Consider the following 18,637-nt stretch of genomic DNA (forward strand, 5'->3'; position numbering starts at 1 on the left):
TCTTTTCCTCTGTAATACTTTGAGTATGTGCAATCTTCTCTCTTTGGTTTCTTTGGATTCCTTTTTAGCTCACCTGAGCCGAAGGCTCAAGTGAGCTTTTCTGATCACATTTTTTCCGGCGTCCGTCTGTCCGTCTGTCTGTCCGTCTGTCTGTCTGTCTGTCTGTAAACTTTTCACATTTTCGACTTCTTCTCAAGAACCGCTGGGCCAATTTCAACCAAACTTGCCACAAAGTATCCTTGGGTGAAGGGGATTCAAGTTTGTTCAAATGAAGGGCCACGCCCTTATTCAAGGGGAGATAATTGGGAATTAATGAAAATTTAGTGGTATATTTTAAAAATCTTCTTCTCAAGAACCACTGTGCCAGGAAAGATGAAACTTATGAAGAAACATCCTCATGTAGTGTAGATTCAAATTTGTCCAAATCATGACCCCCGGGGGTAGGGCGGGGCCAAAATGGCCGACCAAAGTTTTACATAGAAATATATAGGAAAATTCTTTAAAACTCTTCTTCTCAAGAATGACAAAGCCATAATTCATCATATTTATATGGGAGCATGCTCATGTAGTGTAGATTCAAGTTTGTTCAAATCATGACCCCCGGGGTAGAGCGGGGCCACAATGGCCGACCAATGTTTTACATAGAAATATATAGGAAAATTCTTTAAAACTCTTCTTCTCAAGAATGACAAAGCCATAATTCATCATATTTATATGGGAGCATGCTCATGTAGTGTAGATTCAAGTTTGTTCAAATCATGACCCCCCGGGTAAGGGCGGGGCCAAAATGGCCGACCAAAGTTTTACATAGAAATATATAGGAAAATTCTTTAAAACTCTTCTTCTCAAGAATGACAAAGCCATAATTCATCATATTTATATGGGAGCATGCTCATGTAGTGTAGATTCAAGTTTGTTCAAATCATGACCCCCCGGGTAAGGGCGGGGCCAAAATGGCCGACCAAAGTTTTACATAGAAATATATAGGAAAATTCTTTAAAAATCTTCTTCTCAAGAATGACAAAGCCATAATTCATCATATTTATATGGAAACATGCTCAGGTAGTGTAGATTCAAGTTTGTTCAAATCATGACCCCTGGGGGTAGGGCGGGGCCAAAATGGCCGACCAAAGTTTTACATAGAAATATATAGGAAAATTCTTTAAAAATCTTCTTCTCAAGAATGACAAAGACATAATTCATCATATTTATATGGAAGCATGTTCAGGTAGTGTAGATTCAAGTTTGTTCAAATCATGACCCTGGGGGGTAGGGCGGGGCCAAAATGGCCGACCAATGTTTTACATAGAAATATATAGGAAAATTCTTTAAAAATCTTCTTCTCAAGAATGACAAAGCCATTATTCATCATATTTATATGGAAGCATGTTCAGGTAGTGTAGATTCAATTTTATTCAAATCATGACCCCCGGGGGTAGAGCGGGGCCACAATGGCCGACCAATGTTTTACATAGAAATATATAGGAAAATTCTTTAAAAATCTTCTTCTCAAGAATGACAAAGCCATAATTCATCATATATATATGGAAGCATGCTCAGGTAGTGTAGATTCAAGTTTGTTCAAATCATGACCCCCGGGGGTAGGGCGGTTCCAAAATGGCCGACCAAAGTTTTACATAGAAATATAAAGGAAAATTCTTTAAAAATCTTCTTCTCAAGAATGACAAAGCCATAATTCATCATATTTATATGGAAGCATGCTCAGGTAGTGTAGATTCAAATTTGTTCAAATCATGACCCCGGGGGGTAGGGCGGGGCCAAAATGGCTGACCAATGTTTTACATAGAAATATATAGGAAAATTCTTTAAAAATTTTCTTCTCAAGAATGACTAAGCCATAATTCATCATATTTATATGGAAGCATGCTCAGGTAGTGTAGATTCAAATTTGTTCAAATCATGACCCCGGGGGGTAGGGCGGGGCCAAAATGGCCGACTAATGTTTTTACATAGAAATATATAGGAACATTCTTTAAAAATCTTCTTCTCAAGAATGACAAAGCCATAATTCATCATATATATATTTCCATGCATGCTCAGGTAGTGTAGCTTCAAGTTTGTTCAAATCATGACCCCCGGGGGTAGGGCGGGGCCAAAATGGCCGACCAATGTTTTACATAGAAATATATAGGAAAATTCTTTAAAAATCTTCTTCTCAAGAATGACAAAGCCATTATTCATCATATTTATATAGAAGCATGTTCAGGTAGTGTAGATTCAATTTTGTTCAAATCTTGACCCCCGGGGGTAGGGCGGGGCCAAAATGGCCGACCAAAGTTTTACATAGAAATATATAGGAAAATTCTTTAAAAATCTTCTTCTCAATCATTTTCTAAAAAATAGCAAATCCATGATTGGTCATGGGACTACTTTTGGATTTAAACTATACAATAAAAAGCCATTTTATACTAGTCCTACCCTTGGTGCTCAGGTGAGCGATGTGGCCCATGGGCCTCTTGTCCTCTTTCATATTTCGAGTAAATGAATTCTCTGGCTTTTCAGATTTCTTTTCCTTATCAAAACTTGAGTATCATGTGCTTCCTCCAGTTTTTCTTATTTTTTTTCTCTTTCAGTTCATGAGTATTTGCAATCTCCAGCTTTTTAGATTTTTTTCCTCTTTCAGATCTTGAGTATGTACAATTTCCTGTCCATCGGGTTTCTCTTCCTCTTTCAGAACTTCAATATGTGCAATCTCCAGCTCTTCAGAGATTTCTTTTCTTTTTAAAAGTCCTGATTTTGTGCAGTCTCCTCTCTCCGGACTTCTTTTCCTCTTTCATATTATGCTCAGTCTTTCGGATTTCTTTTCCTCTTTCAGGTTATGAGTATGAGCTTACTCCTCCTCTTTGGATTTCTTTTTCAGAACTTTAGTAACTGGCTGATTTTAGGAGTTCTAAATTCATTCTTCCTCAGGGTACACAAGAAATATTTCAACAATGAGATATCATTTTCGGATTTATAATAAACATGAGTAATAACGAGTTACATATTATGTGGCATCTTTTTAAAAATATTAACTATTAAATATATCATGATATTAAATTTTATCGTATTATTGCATTAGTTTTATAATTTAGGTGATTAAGATAACCTCTTTTTTGATAAAAAGTAATCGAATAATTATATAAGTAGTAGAAATATATATTGGGTCTCCATTGTTAATAAAAGCAGCATTAAATTTCTAAAATTTTCTCAACACTGTGGTACAATGTCTTACAGATGTAGGTAGTAGTGATTTTTCATGACTTCCTTTAAGATGGTACATGTACCCTGTGGGCCTATTATTAATTGAAATTTATGTGTTACAATCTCAACCATAGTTATTACTAGAAAAAAAAAAACTTAGAAAGTTAGATAATTTTATTTTTCGAATTCTCTACTGTCGGTGATTGAGTTATACCTTTCATTCTCAACATCGTTTTTTTTATGCTCCGCTGATCAAAGATGAAGGGTAATGTAGTTTTTGCTCTGTCGAGTTGTCAATTTGTCTTTTTGTCCGCAAAACTTCAAGCTTACCAATGCCTATTGAATGGCTGAAGCTAAAGCTATGGCATTCAAAGTTTATCTGTGTATTTTTGTGACAAGATCTAAAGCGGGGGGGGGGGGGGCACATTTTGACCACTAGACCTTGAAGTTTGATTCACTGTTGAAAAAAGTTTATAACTTTGGCTGTCTGTAAGAAAAAGTTGCCACCCGGCACCACCCGGAACCACGTGTGCCGACGGAAGAGGATCTGACACCTGAATCGGTGTTATGCTTGGTTGGAGCTAGATATTTCATATTTCAAAATACTTCTTGTGAGAAAATCTTCCCTTAGTTTCCAATAATATTGACTCTTTGACCATGATCCTGGAGTTTGGTCTACTTTTGAAAAACTTCAACATTGACCATAAGTTTTAAACAGTTGGTGCCACTTCTCTTATTTAATTTGTGTAATGTGCAGGCACGTAGCAACACGGGGGGGGGGGGGCTGCCCCCCCGTTTTTCCCAACATTACCTTTGCTATTGAAAATGTTCATTGAAATGTTGGTTCCCCCCCCCTTCTTACCACAGTGAGTTGGTAATTGAAAAAAGTTGGTTACTACCCCACCCCCCCCCCCCACCCCCCGAAATAGGATTATCGAGTTTGGGCAATTTCCTTTTAATTTTTATTTTCATTTTTTTTTTTTGCTTATCAACTTTAACGGGTAAGTAAAAAAAAAAAAAAAATTCTCTCTGGCTGCCCCCCCCCCACTTTCAAAAACGATGCTACGTGCCTGATGTGTAATTGTGACAAGAACTTTCCTCAGGTTCCATCAATTTGATATTGGAGCTTGAGCTACTTTTAAAAACTTGAGAGATCTTTCGGATTTCACGTGTATTCTTTGTTACAAGAACTTTCCCTTGAGTATCAACAATTTTGATCTTGGAATAAGAGCTACTTTATAATAAAAACAACTTTAAATTGACTATATTAACTTTTGAATGCTTGGTCCTATGGCTTTCATATTTCACGTGTATCCATTAGATAGCCTCAATCGTACCATTGTGACATATATTCTAAGTACCAATATTTTTTACCTATCAACATTGCAATTATACCCACTTTTACCTTGCAAATGTTTCTGAAGGATTGCTGGAAAGGCTCTCATATTTTACAAGTGTGTTCATCTTTCTTTAGATGCCAACATATTTGACAAACAGTACAAGACAAGATCATCGGACGATGGGCAATTTGATGACCTCAGAGTCTTTTTGATGAACTCTGAGAAACATAAACCTTGGCCAAGACCTGCCATATGGGGGCATCTTTCTTTCACAACATACAGCAACTTAGCATGTACTTAAGATTCAAAGTAGCTTTCTCAAGTCTCCAATTTGTTACCATGGAAACCAAATACATAGCAACAAAATCTGCATAAATGATTCATGCAAATCAACAAAATTCAATTAGAGTTCTTTTAAAGATGTATGTACCTTCAGGAAGTAATAAGGCAAAGACTGACCTTTGCTGATTGACTAATGACAACAACAATTTAAATTAACTTCACAAATAATTTATTAAAATAAAGATCATACATATAGAAAGAATTTATTAAAATAATTTATGACAAAGTACAAAAAATAGTACACACAAAAAAATAGAGTTTGTCTACACTACTTGACAACACAAGCCTTTTTCCTGTTGTTCTAAGCAAGGGATATCACAGACGATGAACTACTGCTTGAATTGACTGTTAATGGTAACAGTCAGGTATAAACTACAGTGTGGAAATTTTAGATAAGTCTATCACATTCTAAAATCTAGCTGTATCTAGGTTTTCCTAGTAAAGCACCTTGTCCACACTAACCTGCCTAGAAAAATACTGCAGTACCTTTATATACCATATATTTTATATGTCAGCTAGAAGGCGGGTTAAGTTATGGCTACAATACAATTTTTATGTTAATCTCTCTCTTTGGTAAGATAAAATAATGTCGACCTGAAAAATGCATAAAACTGGTGCTATATTTTCTTGTGAAAAATGTATGTTAAGCATGGAGAGTTTACTGTTAAGCCTGCAATATAGAATTGTTGATGATTGTCACAGATCTAACATTATTCCTAGCTATCTCAGTGTCACAAATGATACATTGGAGGACAGAAACATCTACTGACATTTATTACATTATTTATAGCAACTTTACAGCATCATGGGAAACACTGAATTTTTGGTAAATAAGAGCAGAGGGAAATCTAAAGAGATAAACACATGTTACAATTTATATAAAATATGGCATCAAGACAAAGACATTAAAAAATCAAGGAAAAAAGGTTGAGGAATCTTGAAAAAAGGGTTAATTGGGACTTTATGAAACACAAAATTATGTAACCAATTTATCCTTGAGGTATGGAAAAAGAAAAGTTCTCATATTTACCAATATTATAAAATTTCAGCTTTCCAAAAATCGAAGCATACCTTTCACACTAGTATCAAGTGAGGCTTTGAATATTTTTAGCATTTTGATGCTGAGAGAATTTGATGATTTTGAAAAATAACAGACTGTAATCATACATTCACAGAAAAAATAAAATACTCTGTGGGACTGATGTGTAACCCTGATAAAATATAAAATATTAATTGCATGTTCAATGTTTCCTTATGGTGAAATACTGTATAAGTCTTGTTCAGAAAAATTGTTCAAAGTGCCAGAAATTTGACCAAAAGTAATATAAATATGCTATTTATATAATACTTTTGCACTATGAAGCTAAAATTATGTTAAAAAGCTAGCAATGTTAACAAATTGTTAGATGTATGGTTAGGATAGGATGTAGCAATGCAAACATCTTGAATAATGATAACTCATGTATACCTTTCATTTTTTCAGAGGAAGGGTTAGATCTAATGATTCAACTTTCAAGAAATACCAACTACCATTAACTATGTCTTGTAAGTAGTATATTATAAAACAAAATAAAAGGACCTTACTTGGTAAGGTTTAACTTCAATAATTCCACATTAAAATATACATATAGACTTTGTTTATCTATAAATACAATTTGTATCTACATGTATATATAATGCTGGGAACATGGAAAGAGAGATGATAAAAATGAGAAAATTTCTTCTTCTTAGCCTTAACAAAAATTTACTATCTTAAATTTAGTTTCATCTATTGCATACTTTTATACTACAATACTTTAAAATTTTATTCTAGATCGTTTGAAATTTCACAATAATACTTTGAAACTTTTCATGTACCATTGTCTTAAGTATTTTTGTTAGGGCTATTTTCATAAGAGACATTCTTATATCATCAATATACATTTCAAGTACTGACTTACATGTACATGTATATTAAAATATTTACAGTTAAAAAATATTTAGCAAAATATAACATATTACTCTTAAGTAGTTTACCAAGTTTCAATTGGGACCCAGTTTAAAAGAAAATAAATTTTTGCTGACTGAATTACATGCATTTGAGTGGTTCAAATATGATTAATCATATTCACTGATATTGATATATACACCAATACAAAATTATATACATAATGTTATTTAATAATGTTTTTATCAATATTTATATATGTAGTCTGAAACATTAATAAAAAAAAACAATTTTAGAAACCTGTAGGTGCAATAAAACTAGATGAGTTTGTACAAAATGACTTTTCTATTGGAAGCTGTAGGCAAAACTTTTAGTTCAAAATTCTAGTGTCTTAATCCTGTTTGAGGAGACCATAGAAAAAAAATCTATGTCTATAATTTACCTTCATACACACATACATTACTTCAAAAATCCAGTATCAAGCTTATGGCAAAATCATACAACTAAGTATATTTTTATTCAAAAATAAAATTTTTTTTAACTCTCTATAAAGTAAATCATTAATTGAATTAAAAGTAAGCACTTGGTTCAACATTAGTGATTAGTGAGGAAAATATAAAAATTGAATTAGTAGTACAACCTTTCACTTAAACAGTTTCCAGGAATTTCTCTCTTTTTTTTTTTTTTTTTTGAATTGAGCATTAAGTGTTAGAACTCAAACCAACTGTCACTCAATCAACATCATCATAAAACCTTATACATTTTTTTTTTTGAATTGAGCATTAAGTGTTACAACTCAAACCAACTGTCACTCAATCAACATCATCATAAAACCTTATACAACAAGAGAGGTTTGTAAAACACTTATGCCCTCCCCCCAAATAAGTCCAAGGGCCATAATTCTGTAGAAAAGAGAACTTGACCTATATTTTCTAATAATAAATCTATGATAAATCTGTATACCAATTTTTTTCATTTCAATATGTGCAACCTCTGCAAAGTAAATGAACGGAAACTGATGATGGACCGACAGACGGACGGACCAACTGACCAACAGACAGCAGCAAAGCAATATGTCCTCCCTCCTTCGAAAGGAGGCATAAAAATAAGCTAAGTATCTACAAAAAAGCAATAAGGAAGAGGGACTTTTGTTGCATTTCAGAAATGCAAAACAACATACATGTACATGGATAAAACTTTATGTACCTACCACATACTTTAAGGATGAGATATAAAAATAACCATTCAACATAAAATAGAGAAAGGGAATTAAATATGTACATTGTTATACATGGAAATATAATGCCTTTGCTTGGTACATTTCATATAAATAAAAACTAATTATATGTGTCATCTTATTTTAAAAATAAATAACATTTATCACAAACAACAACTTTTTCTTTGATCAGCATCAAGTACAGAGCAAGGTATAAAACAAAAACCTTGTACAGTTGAGTTGCTGACAAGTTTCTCTTCTGAAGTCCACATAAGTCCTATCAGTCTCTTTCTGGGTATAGCTTTTAGAAGTTTGGTAACATTGCTATTGTTACAATCATACCCATGAAAAGGGTAAACAGGATGACAGGGGTAAATATACTCCAAATCGGCCACAGTCCCACCGTCACACTGCAAAATTAGAATTCAAATTGAATATTAATCAATCAATTCATTGTAACTAAGGTTTTGAAGTAAAATTCCGCTCTCTCCATTTCAAAGTTAAAACAACAATGACCTTGAGTTTTCTTAAATGAGCTAATTTTTTAGACATAATTATAAAAGCTACTTTTGTATAAAACATGAACAAGTACTTATTAAAGTTTCTTTGTTTTGAAGTTATGTCCAGAAAAGAATTTTCTTGTTAAAGAAATACATAATATAGCAAAAAAGATAAAATATAATACAATATAATCTTTAAAATCTAAACATTTTTAAGAATTTGACAAATCAATCTGAAAATATCAGATGCATATGTTGAATAGTATTTTTTTCAATTTCTAGACAAAACATCAATGTGCATGAACAGGCAGATTCTCTATCCTTTCCCCAAACCAACATCATGTATGGCATAAAAATGTTCCTGAATTTCCAGACTTACCAAATTCCTCCGAGTATAAATGACCCTGTAGCTATGGGGATAGCGGCTGGGTAGAGGTTCTCCCACTGATCGGTGCTGACCTTCTTGATGTATGTTATGTACACAATAAGGAAGGCGGCAATGGAGAGATTGACCAGCATTAGGATGGCTCCGACGTTGAACCACACCCTGAACAAACAGGAAAACTTACAGATACATAAAATATTGACACTTTATTATCTTAGACTAGTCAATTCTAAAAAAAACATGAGTCAGTTTTAAAGAATTAATCTTTTTTTTTCTAAATTTATGCTCCATTTAAAAACATACCTACTATAACAATACTTTTTAAAATGTGTCAAAAATATTATTAAAAGAAAAAATATGGAATGTACAAGCTTCAGGCTCGTGTGATAAAAATTTTTGTGATCCACTTTCAGATCAATCTTAAATTTTAAGTCAAATATCAAACTACTTAATTAAGACATGAGGTTCATGATCCAAGAACCATGGTTCAATTCTCTCAAGTTATTTACTGCTCATAAGTAATTGTGTACTCAATCTTAAATGTGATGGTGCATTAGCTTTGAGAAAATTTCAATACTGAACTGTACAAACAATATATCAACTTTCTATGTGTTCTGACTTGATTTCACATCCTTATTAAATAACCCACCTATTCACTCTTTGATCGTATCGGCATGCGATATAGAAGTCTGTGTAGTAGAAGACAGCTATAGAGGATATCAACCACAGGATGTTCTGAATACTGTATGGGGAGTCCTTACTTCTGTATTTACCAAACCTGTCCTCAAATTTCTTTCTTGTTTCTTCATCCATGTTTTGACTCAGTAACGATTTCTCAGTCTTATTCTCTTCAGAGGCATCAGGTGCTAATAAAAACATGAACTGAATGAGAACTAATCAACAGAAATAATGAAAGTAAAACTCAAACACTGTTGCTGTTTTTTTTCTTTTTTATATATATATATACATGTATCAGATATTAACAAATCTACACTGACTACCTCAGGAAGCTTCCATTTAATTTTCACCTTCTTGAGAATTTTTTTCAAGATTTTTCCTGTATATTTCAATATAAAACTTTTATTCTCTATTGAGGCCCAAACCTATCCCTTGGGGGAAGGGGGGGGGGGGGGCAAAGATATACATTATTTATAATTTACACCACCCCAGAAAGATTTCACATAGTTTAACCTTTTCTAGTCCAGTGGTTCCAGAGGCACCCAATTTTTGTTTTTCCTTGATTATCTCCCATTGGAAAGGACCATTGACTTTTATCTTAATAATTTAAATCCCCCTTCACCCAACAGTACTTTGTAAAACTTTGGTTCTTCAGAACAAGATGAAAATGTGAAAAGTTTACAGAAAGACAGACAGATGGAAAGGGGGGGACAGGTGATTGGAAAAGCTCAGGTGAGCTAAAAACTGATATACAATATTTTTTTGAATTATTTTTTTTTTTGCTTGGGTTCAAGTAAAACAAAAAGATTAAATAACATTTGAACAGCTAACGTTAGAGAACTTTTCCCCAAAGAATTAAATTTTGTTTCAACTATTACAACTGCACTAAGTACCTTACCATTTTTAACAAAATAAATTTACAGGTGTCTAAGCAATTTGTAATCATTTTTTGGTCATCTTCTTACTCATATTTCACCAAACGTTTTGCCCTGTCTAGTAATCTATGTGAATTTCATTTGTGTCTGATTTATGTTACATAAACACTTTTGGGTCCCATTCCCATTCGTTATACCTGTTCCCATCGCATCCATAAATCTTCCAGCAAGTTTATGTTGTACCCTCCGTCTAACATTTTCCAAAACTTCGTCGTTTGCCAACAAGGGATCGCCTTCGGTTTGCATTTTGATGCCTAGAATGTTTTCAGTTTGTTTGAATCATTAATACGTTTTTAACGATATGTGGAATTGAATGCGGGTGGTTTCGCTCCGATTACGTGTTCGCGCCGAGTGGTTTCGCACCGATCACTTGTTCGCGCCGAGTGGGTTCGCCCCGCATGTACATAATATATTAGCTTTGAAGTTTTAAAGAATTCCTATCTATATGAGTGCTTATAATGAAGAATATTATTCTATTTTCTAATTACTGATGTGTCTGTATGCAAAGATTGATTGACTTTAAAGTTTCTTTGTTCTACATAATTCAATACTGTAAATCAACTGAAAAACAATGACAGCCTTCACTGAAAAATCAACGCGATTTGTGAAATAAATATATATCGATTTGTGAAATAAATACATATTTTTTTAATATCCAGTCCTAAATTATTCCAAATTAGACGATCAAATCTGTTCAAATAGTCATAATTTGACTAATAATGGCTTCATTTAAAGTATTAATACAAAATGGGATAATTATCCACATGTCACGACATAAACGCTTGGGGTTGATTAATTACAATTAAGCTACCTGACAGGTAATCGGGGGAAGCCATTCTGTATACTACCCGTATCTTACCTGTAGATTAAACGGGGCGAAACCACTCGGCGCGATACCACTCGGCGCGAACACGTAATCGGCGCGAAACCACCCTACACCGTGGAATTGGAGTAAATGACAAGCGTATCCTTGCTGAGATTATTAATGCTGAGAATGTTATTTCGTTCGTATGATGTTTTAGTAGACCCCTCAGAACAAAATTATTAATGTTGCGACGAGCTATATCTGAAAAAGGTACGATTGTTTTATAAAGTTACTCAGGAAAACTGTATAATAAGTGCTTTTGGTCGCCATAAATAGCTTAATGTAGAAGTAGACTGATCCACGTATAAGCCGAACATGAATTTGAACTGCTCTGGGGGCGAAACAACACAGATCCAAATCAACCAATTGCATCATTGGATTTTGTACACACCTCCGTCAATGTGAAAATAAAGGAAAGCATTGCTACAAGTCTTGTAAAAAGGTAATTTTAGTGGAAATGGTATGACACGTAATTAGATTGTCCTTATATTGTCATGAACTAAATTTTATGGACATATATTCAGAGAAATTGGGTTTTGTTGGAGAACAAACCATAGACAAATGGGCCTAGTAAATACGTGTATGCAGCTGTAAAGGAATATCCTCCCAGCTAACACAAAAACATTTTAAAAACGTTTTTAAAACATTTTCAAAATGTTGCGAAAACATTTTTAAAAATGTTTTAATCACGTGATTTTGTATGGTTTTTTAAACGTTTTTAAAACATTTTAGTGAAATATTTCAGCAAAATGTTGTCAGAACATTTTCTTAAAATGTTGCAAAAACATTTTCAACAATGTTTTAATCACGTGAATTTGTATGGTTTTTTAAACGTTTTTAAAACATTTTAGTGAAATATTTCAGCAAATGTTTCTGGAACATATTCTTAAAATGTTACGAAAACATTTTTGAACAATGTTATAATCACGTGATTTTGTATGGTTTTTTAAATGTTTTTAAAACATTTTACAAAATATTTCAACAAATGTTATCATAACATTGTTATAAAATGTAACAAAAACATTTTCAAAAGTGCTTTTCTCACGTTTAATTTGTTTGGTTTTTAAAACGTTTTCAAAACATTCATGTCGAGGTTACAAACGTATTTTTACTGAAATTTTACCTTTCTCATTAAATAATGATATTTTTATATTTTAAAAGAAATAAACACAAATTATATTCAATTTTTGAACCTTTAATACAAACCCATATTCAATATGTTAATCACATTTAAATTCCATTCTCGGTACAAGTTTTAATTTATTTTCTTTCGAGTCACCGGGTTTTTAAAGGGTGAAAGCGGCTTCTCCATTCACTGAATTTTAAAAGAACACTTAGAACAGAATCACAGAAATCCTATGTTCACAGTATAGGTCGAACAGAGCGGCGGATCTATAAGACTTAGTTAGAATCACATACACTGAAAAGGCTGATAAGGAATCCGCCCCTCGGAAAGAATAGCACAACCTGTAAAGATAAGGAAAATTGTGTTTGTGTCAGCGTGCTACATATAATCTTAAGATGATCAATGAAAATATACAAAAAATATTTTAAATAATTATATCAAATTTAAGTTCTTTCCTCATTTGCATTGAAAAAAGCAGAAAAGTAATTACTATTACAATATTATTGAAGAGTAATGGTATTTACGTACACCTTTGCCTTCACCACATCGTCGGAAACCCACGGGTGATCTCGTCTTTACTTATCACCCTTGGGCAAACTCGTCGAAATATCGCCGTAAAATATGCTAATTTGTTGTTTTTAGTCAACCAGTCAGAAAGTTGGAACTCTTCAATTTGGAAAAATACGTTCATTACTTTTCTATTTATGGTAAATATTTTGACGCTCGTTAAAACGTGCGAAGTTTGATGTAAAACAATGAAAATCAATTCGTACAGGTCACTGACATTAATATCCGTCAGATATTATGAAGGAGTACCTCTTTCTAACTGCAGCATGCACCGGTGAGTGGATTTATCAGCTGTATTAATTACGGAATGAGTTTTTCATGTTTTTGGCAATGCCGAACTTGCATATGTAACGTGACCTGTGATTCGTTGTTACGCATCACGATTCTGTAATGCGGCCAATCAAATGACCCATGCATATTTAATTACATACGACGATTTTTCGGCGAGTTTGCCCACGGGTGATAAGTAAAGACGAGATCACCCGTGGGTTTCCGACGATGCCTTCACCAAAGGCGGGTCTTTTGAATGTGGGAATTTGAAAATACGGATGATGCAATCAACACCATGCTGTAAAGAAATTTCATTTTTAAATCAACATATTGTTTGATGATTTTAAAACATTTCACAAAGACAACGAATACTTGAATCAAGGATATAATTGTGTTGACTTAAGAATGAAATATTCAAATCAAAAACATGTGTATAACCTTAACGCTTTGTCATTACTTAATGCTACATACATTTGTACAAAGTTATTGATCGTGCACTGCAGTATAAAAGTCATTTTTAGATGATCTTTTAAACTAGTCTATGATAAAGGAATAATTCTTACCATTCAAAGTTAATAAATCCCGAGGTTATTATTGTGGTTTTATGGTGCAAAGTCTTCTCATTCAAATCGGCACGGAGTAAGCGCGCACATTGTTTACCAGAATTCAAAATTTGGCCTAGATAAGCTGCAATCCACTATACTCTGTAACGCGCTGCCCAGCAGGAAAATTGCATAATAGGTTATCATGACACTGAAACTGACCAGTGTGCCAATCCCTACCTAATGCCTCAGAGTAAAATCCTGGGAGTGGATCACAGATTTGATGAAGAACATTTTTTAAAAAAAACATTAAGAGTTTTATCAAATGCTAATGATTTTTTTACATTTATTTATATTTTAAATTTTGTGTTTGTCTATCCTTTCATTTATTGATTTTTTTATTTGTTTTGATTAAAGGACTTTATATATGTCTGTTTAATCAATAAGCCAAAAGTAGAAATCATTATAAAAATCCGGAAAAAAATCTTTCAATTAAAAAATTACTACAATTCCTCATTTCAACACTATTCTTTCTATATATTCTTTTTTTTTTCTTCATAAACTAAATTTTAGGAAAATCTCAATCATACATTATTTGAATGTTTTAAGAACATTTTGAAAATAACATTAAAAAATGTTGCAGCAATGAAAAATGAAGTCTTTAAAAAAGGAAAACACATTAAATTGAATGTTCTAAACTTATTCTCACAACATACTCTTAAAGTTAATAAATGAATTAAGTTGTGCCGCAATTACATAAATGTTTCAGAAACATTTTGAAAATGTTTCGAAGAAATGTTACAAAATCTATAATTAAAATGTTTCAATTGTAGTGAAAATAATTATTTTACTTAATGTTTTAAATAAACATTTTCACTGCCTAGGCCGAAAAATATCCGGAATTTAATGTTAATAACTAACAGCGATATTAAGAATGTTTTGAAAATATTTTAAAAATGTTCCTTACAATTTTTTCAGAAACGTATAGGCAACTTTCCGTTTTACAGAAAAAGAATGTTTCATTCATTGTTTTAAGAACGTTTTTAAATCGTTTTATAAGATCTTTAATATTTGGAAGCTATACATACCCTTTGAATAATTTTAAGAAAAATGTTCCTTAAATGAATTAAGAATGTTTCAAAAACATTTTGTCAACGTTCCTTCCAAATGTTTCAGAAACGTATTCATGCAATGTTTCAGATTTATGGAAAAGGAATGTTTCATATCATGTTTTTAGAACGTTTTCAAAACGTAATATAAAAATCTTTGATATTTGAAAGCTAAACATACCTTTTGAAACATTTTTAAAACGTTTCAAAAATATTTTAGAAAAATGTTCCAAAAGGATTTAATCATAGGCTTCTTGAAAACATTTTAAAAATGTTTTTAAAATGTTATAAAGAGAAGAGGAAATGTTTTAAAAATGTTTTTAAAATGTTTAGTCTGAAATGTTTCGAAAAAACCTTTTTACAACACCAATAAAATGTTTTGAAAATGTTTTGTGCTACCTGGGCTTGTTGTCAACAGCTGGTTGGAACTTAAGAAACATATATGTGTGATCTTTAAATGAAGTTATGTAATGTTGGTTCTTATTTTTTCTTGACAGTCATAGCAAAAATTTATATTTGTATTGATGACGTTCTGTGAAACAAAATAAACTTGTAAGTGATTGACCATGCTTGCATGATGGTATTGTGTGATCATCATGTGATCATGGTAAGGGGAGGGGGGGGGGGAGTAAAGCATTGAGTTTTTGTCAGGTTTTGAAGTAAGTGAATAATTAAGCCACAAGATGAGATGATCACACAACTATTACAATTATTAATAAGATTTATTCATTTAAATTTTTTAAATGTTGCATGACAGTCACTATGTATTAAATTTATCATGATGTATAGTGCTTGATTTTATATCTGGTGTCATTGAACATGTGCTTGTTATGTGAGAATAAGTAAACAAAAAAATGTGAAAGAGAAAAAAAGTTTGAATTATGCAAGTGAAAAAAGTCTTTAAAGAAGCAAATGTGTGTTCCAACAAGACAGGGTTTTACATATTGCTTTTCATACATGTACTGAAGGGAAACAATTAGTAATGGAGAAATCATATAAATGCATGATCAAGTACTTTATTAACAGTTAGTATTTCAATGTACATTAATGATATAAGACAAAAAAGAGATGTTAACTTTGTAAAACACTTACATGCCCTCTCCTTTAAATAATTGGAGTTTTTCTAAGTCCAAGGGGCATAACTCTATCCTAAATGGCCCAATCATACCTAAAGGGAACTTGACTTATATATTCTTATGATAATTCTGTATACCAAATTTCATTTCTGTATGTGCAATCTCTGCTAAGAAAATGAACAGAAACTGATGGTGGATTGACAGACAGACAGACAGACAGATAGCAGCAAAGTGATATGCCCTTCCCTCTTCGAAGGGGTGCCTAAATATTAAAATGTATTGTAGGCAGGTTTTAAAGAAATAAAGAAAAAATATTCTTGAAAATTATGCTTACTTTTAAAAGCTATCAGATAATGCTAATTTATTTATGACCAAAATGTAATGGTGTACCAGGCTGGATCAAAGACTTCAGGAGAACTCAGGTATTAATTTGAATAAAATGCAAATTGGTAATTTTGTTGTTCTCTGACATTTCCATTTTTCTATTGCAGTTTTTTCCTTTTTGTCATTGTAGTATGGCACTAAGAACAAACATAGATATAGAACACCCAAGGTATGACCAGAACACATTTATAGGACGAGCCAAGCATTTCTTCCTCACCACTAACCCCCTGAATATACTGGCAACAGAAGCACAGCTTGATCATGCCAAAGACATTGTAGAGAGATACAGGTGGGTAGACTGTTTTAATGATGCAACAGAGGGTTTTAATCAAGTAAAAAAAATCTCAGACTACATTTGCCATTCATTCTGAGCCATAACTACATTCTCAGTCATTACCTAATTTAGGTACTTGTGCCAAACCCCATTTGTATGTATTTATTGCAGTGAAATAGGTTTTTATGAATTATATTTCTACAAACACCTAGCTGTATTGTGATTGTATACAGGAGAAAAGAAGAAATCCCTGGTTTAACTGAAGATGAATTGTGGAAGGCCAAACAGCTTTATGATTCAGCTTTCCACCCAGACACTCATGAGAAGATGATGCTGATTGGTAGAATGTCTGCTCAAGTACCAATGAACATGACTATTACAGGATGCATGATGACTTTTTACAAGTTAGTACCACCACCCCCTTCGTTTGTTTATGAACAATAATTTATATGAAATTTAGATATAATTGTTATCAATGTAACCTTCAAATTTTAGTTCTAAAATGGTACAACAAATGGGAATTACATATTTTGCATACAAATTTCAGAGAATTCTTTCTGCATTGTTAATATCTACATTATCTTAAAGTTCACTGTGTTTAAGTGACAGTTGTTTTTATGGTCTATATGTTTTAATAGAACGACCCCAGCTGTAGTGTTTTGGCAGTGGTTTAATCAGACATTTAATGCAGTTGTGAACTACACCAACAGGAGTGGGGACCATCCAATACCTGTCAAGTGAGTATATAATTAAGATGTACCCGGTATATGTATTTATTTGATGTAGCTGCTCTTTATTAATGACTAGGCCTGTCTGTATGACTGTCTGTCTAGCTACCTGTCTGGCTGGCTGTTTGTGTCCTTGTAGCTGTCTGTGTTTGTCTATTTGTCTTTTTAAAAGTCTAGCTGTTTATCTGTATACACCTGTCCATCTGTTTACCTGTCAGATCCAGCCTCACAAAATTTTATTGATAATTTAAGGTACTTCTTAATTAATAGTCTTTAAAAATTTAGCAAAGGTATTTAATGGGAACAATTTTTTTAAAGAAAAATATCTAGAAGCTGTTTACCTTTCTGTTGAATGGAGGAAATTGTCTCCCTTTACTCCTCCTTCTCTCTTTAAATCAGATCACTGGTTAAATGTTAAGAAAGAATGAAAACAGTTTTTACGGCTGATAAAGGGATTTTGGTTCATATTATAATCAGTGTCTATCAAATTAGATTACATTTTATACTTTGTTATACTTTTTTATCCACTTTTTGACAACCAAAAAAAAATTATATAAAAACTTAATTGAGTAAAAGTTGTATTCTGCATTTCAGACATCTTGGTATGTCCTATGTTTTGGCTACCACGGGAGCAGTTGGAACGGCCCTTACCATTAACAACATGGTCAAGGTAATTCTTGTGATAATGTCACCAGTAGGGGGTTATATAAAGTGGAATATTAAGATAAAAGTTAGATGCAAAGGAAAATAAAAAAAAAGAACAAATTTTAAAAGAAACAAATTCAGGCTATTTGTAAAATATAGATCATATTTAAATGTATAAAAAATCCAAACTTCTTGTATAGTTCCTGAAAAAATATTCCAGGTGAACATTTAAGATAAAAAAAATTAGATTCAAAACAAGTTTATTAAGTGTTTCAGACTGTTTCATTTCTATTCTTAGAAATTCCCACCTCTGATTGGTCGATTTGTGCCATTCACAGCTGTGGCTGCAGCCAATTGTATCAACATTCCTTGTATGAGAAGCAGGTATGTTAGCTAAATGAGTGAAAAAAATTTTAGTGGAAAACATCAGAAAAGAAATCATCAGGGGATTAATTGGGTCTTTGTATTTAGTTTGTCTACATAACTTTGACAGTTAAGAATGATTTTATTAATGTTAACCTATG

The 18,637-nt window shown here is 32.5% G+C and overlaps 2 protein-coding genes across 2 annotated transcripts in view; one reads left to right on the plus strand and one right to left on the minus strand.

Moving 5' to 3' along the window:
* Positions 1 to 7,574: 7,574 nt before the first annotated feature.
* On the minus strand, positions 7,575 to 10,833 carry LOC134228696 (transmembrane protein 128-like). Its single transcript, XM_062710375.1, has 4 exons — positions 10,665 to 10,833; positions 9,564 to 9,780; positions 8,909 to 9,076; positions 7,575 to 8,439 (listed from the first exon to the last, which is right to left on the minus strand). The coding sequence occupies exons 1-4, from the start codon at positions 10,771 to 10,773 to the stop codon at positions 8,334 to 8,336; spliced, it is 600 nt and encodes a 199-aa protein (XP_062566359.1). The 5' UTR covers positions 10,774 to 10,833; the 3' UTR covers positions 7,575 to 8,333.
* Positions 10,834 to 11,706: 873 nt separating this feature from the next.
* The window catches only part of LOC134228698 (sideroflexin-1-like), a 10,921-nt gene continuing 3,990 nt past the window's right edge, over positions 11,707 to 18,637 (plus strand). Inside the window, exons 1-6 of the mRNA XM_062710377.1 lie at positions 11,707 to 11,834; positions 16,574 to 16,755; positions 16,974 to 17,144; positions 17,379 to 17,477; positions 18,063 to 18,138; positions 18,412 to 18,497. Of these exons, the coding sequence (XP_062566361.1) occupies positions 16,598 to 16,755; positions 16,974 to 17,144; positions 17,379 to 17,477; positions 18,063 to 18,138; positions 18,412 to 18,497 (590 nt within the window). The 5' untranslated portion in view covers positions 11,707 to 11,834; positions 16,574 to 16,597. The remainder of the gene's footprint in view (positions 11,835 to 16,573; positions 16,756 to 16,973; positions 17,145 to 17,378; positions 17,478 to 18,062; positions 18,139 to 18,411; positions 18,498 to 18,637) is intronic.

Source organism: Saccostrea cucullata, unplaced genomic scaffold (assembly GCF_032062105.1).
Source record: "Saccostrea cucullata isolate Sc308-1 unplaced genomic scaffold, CSIRO_AGI_Scuc_v1 ctg54, whole genome shotgun sequence".
Lineage (NCBI taxonomy): Eukaryota > Metazoa > Mollusca > Bivalvia > Ostreida > Ostreidae > Saccostrea > Saccostrea cuccullata.

What these genes read in the sequence shown, in the direction of transcription:
- LOC134228696 (XM_062710375.1), bottom strand. Translation starts at nt 10,773, where the DNA reads ATGCAAACCGAAGGCGATCCCTTGTTGGCAAACGACGAAGTTTTGGAA. An exon ending in TACGATCAAAGAGTGAATAG is followed by an intron (nt 9,077 to 9,563) that starts GTGGGTTATTTA and finishes CTGTTTGTTCAG; the next exon opens with GGTGTGGTTCAACGTCGGAG. An exon ending in TTTATACTCGGAGGAATTTG is followed by an intron (nt 8,440 to 8,908) that starts GTAAGTCTGGAA and finishes CTAATTTTGCAG; the next exon opens with TGTGACGGTGGGACTGTGGC.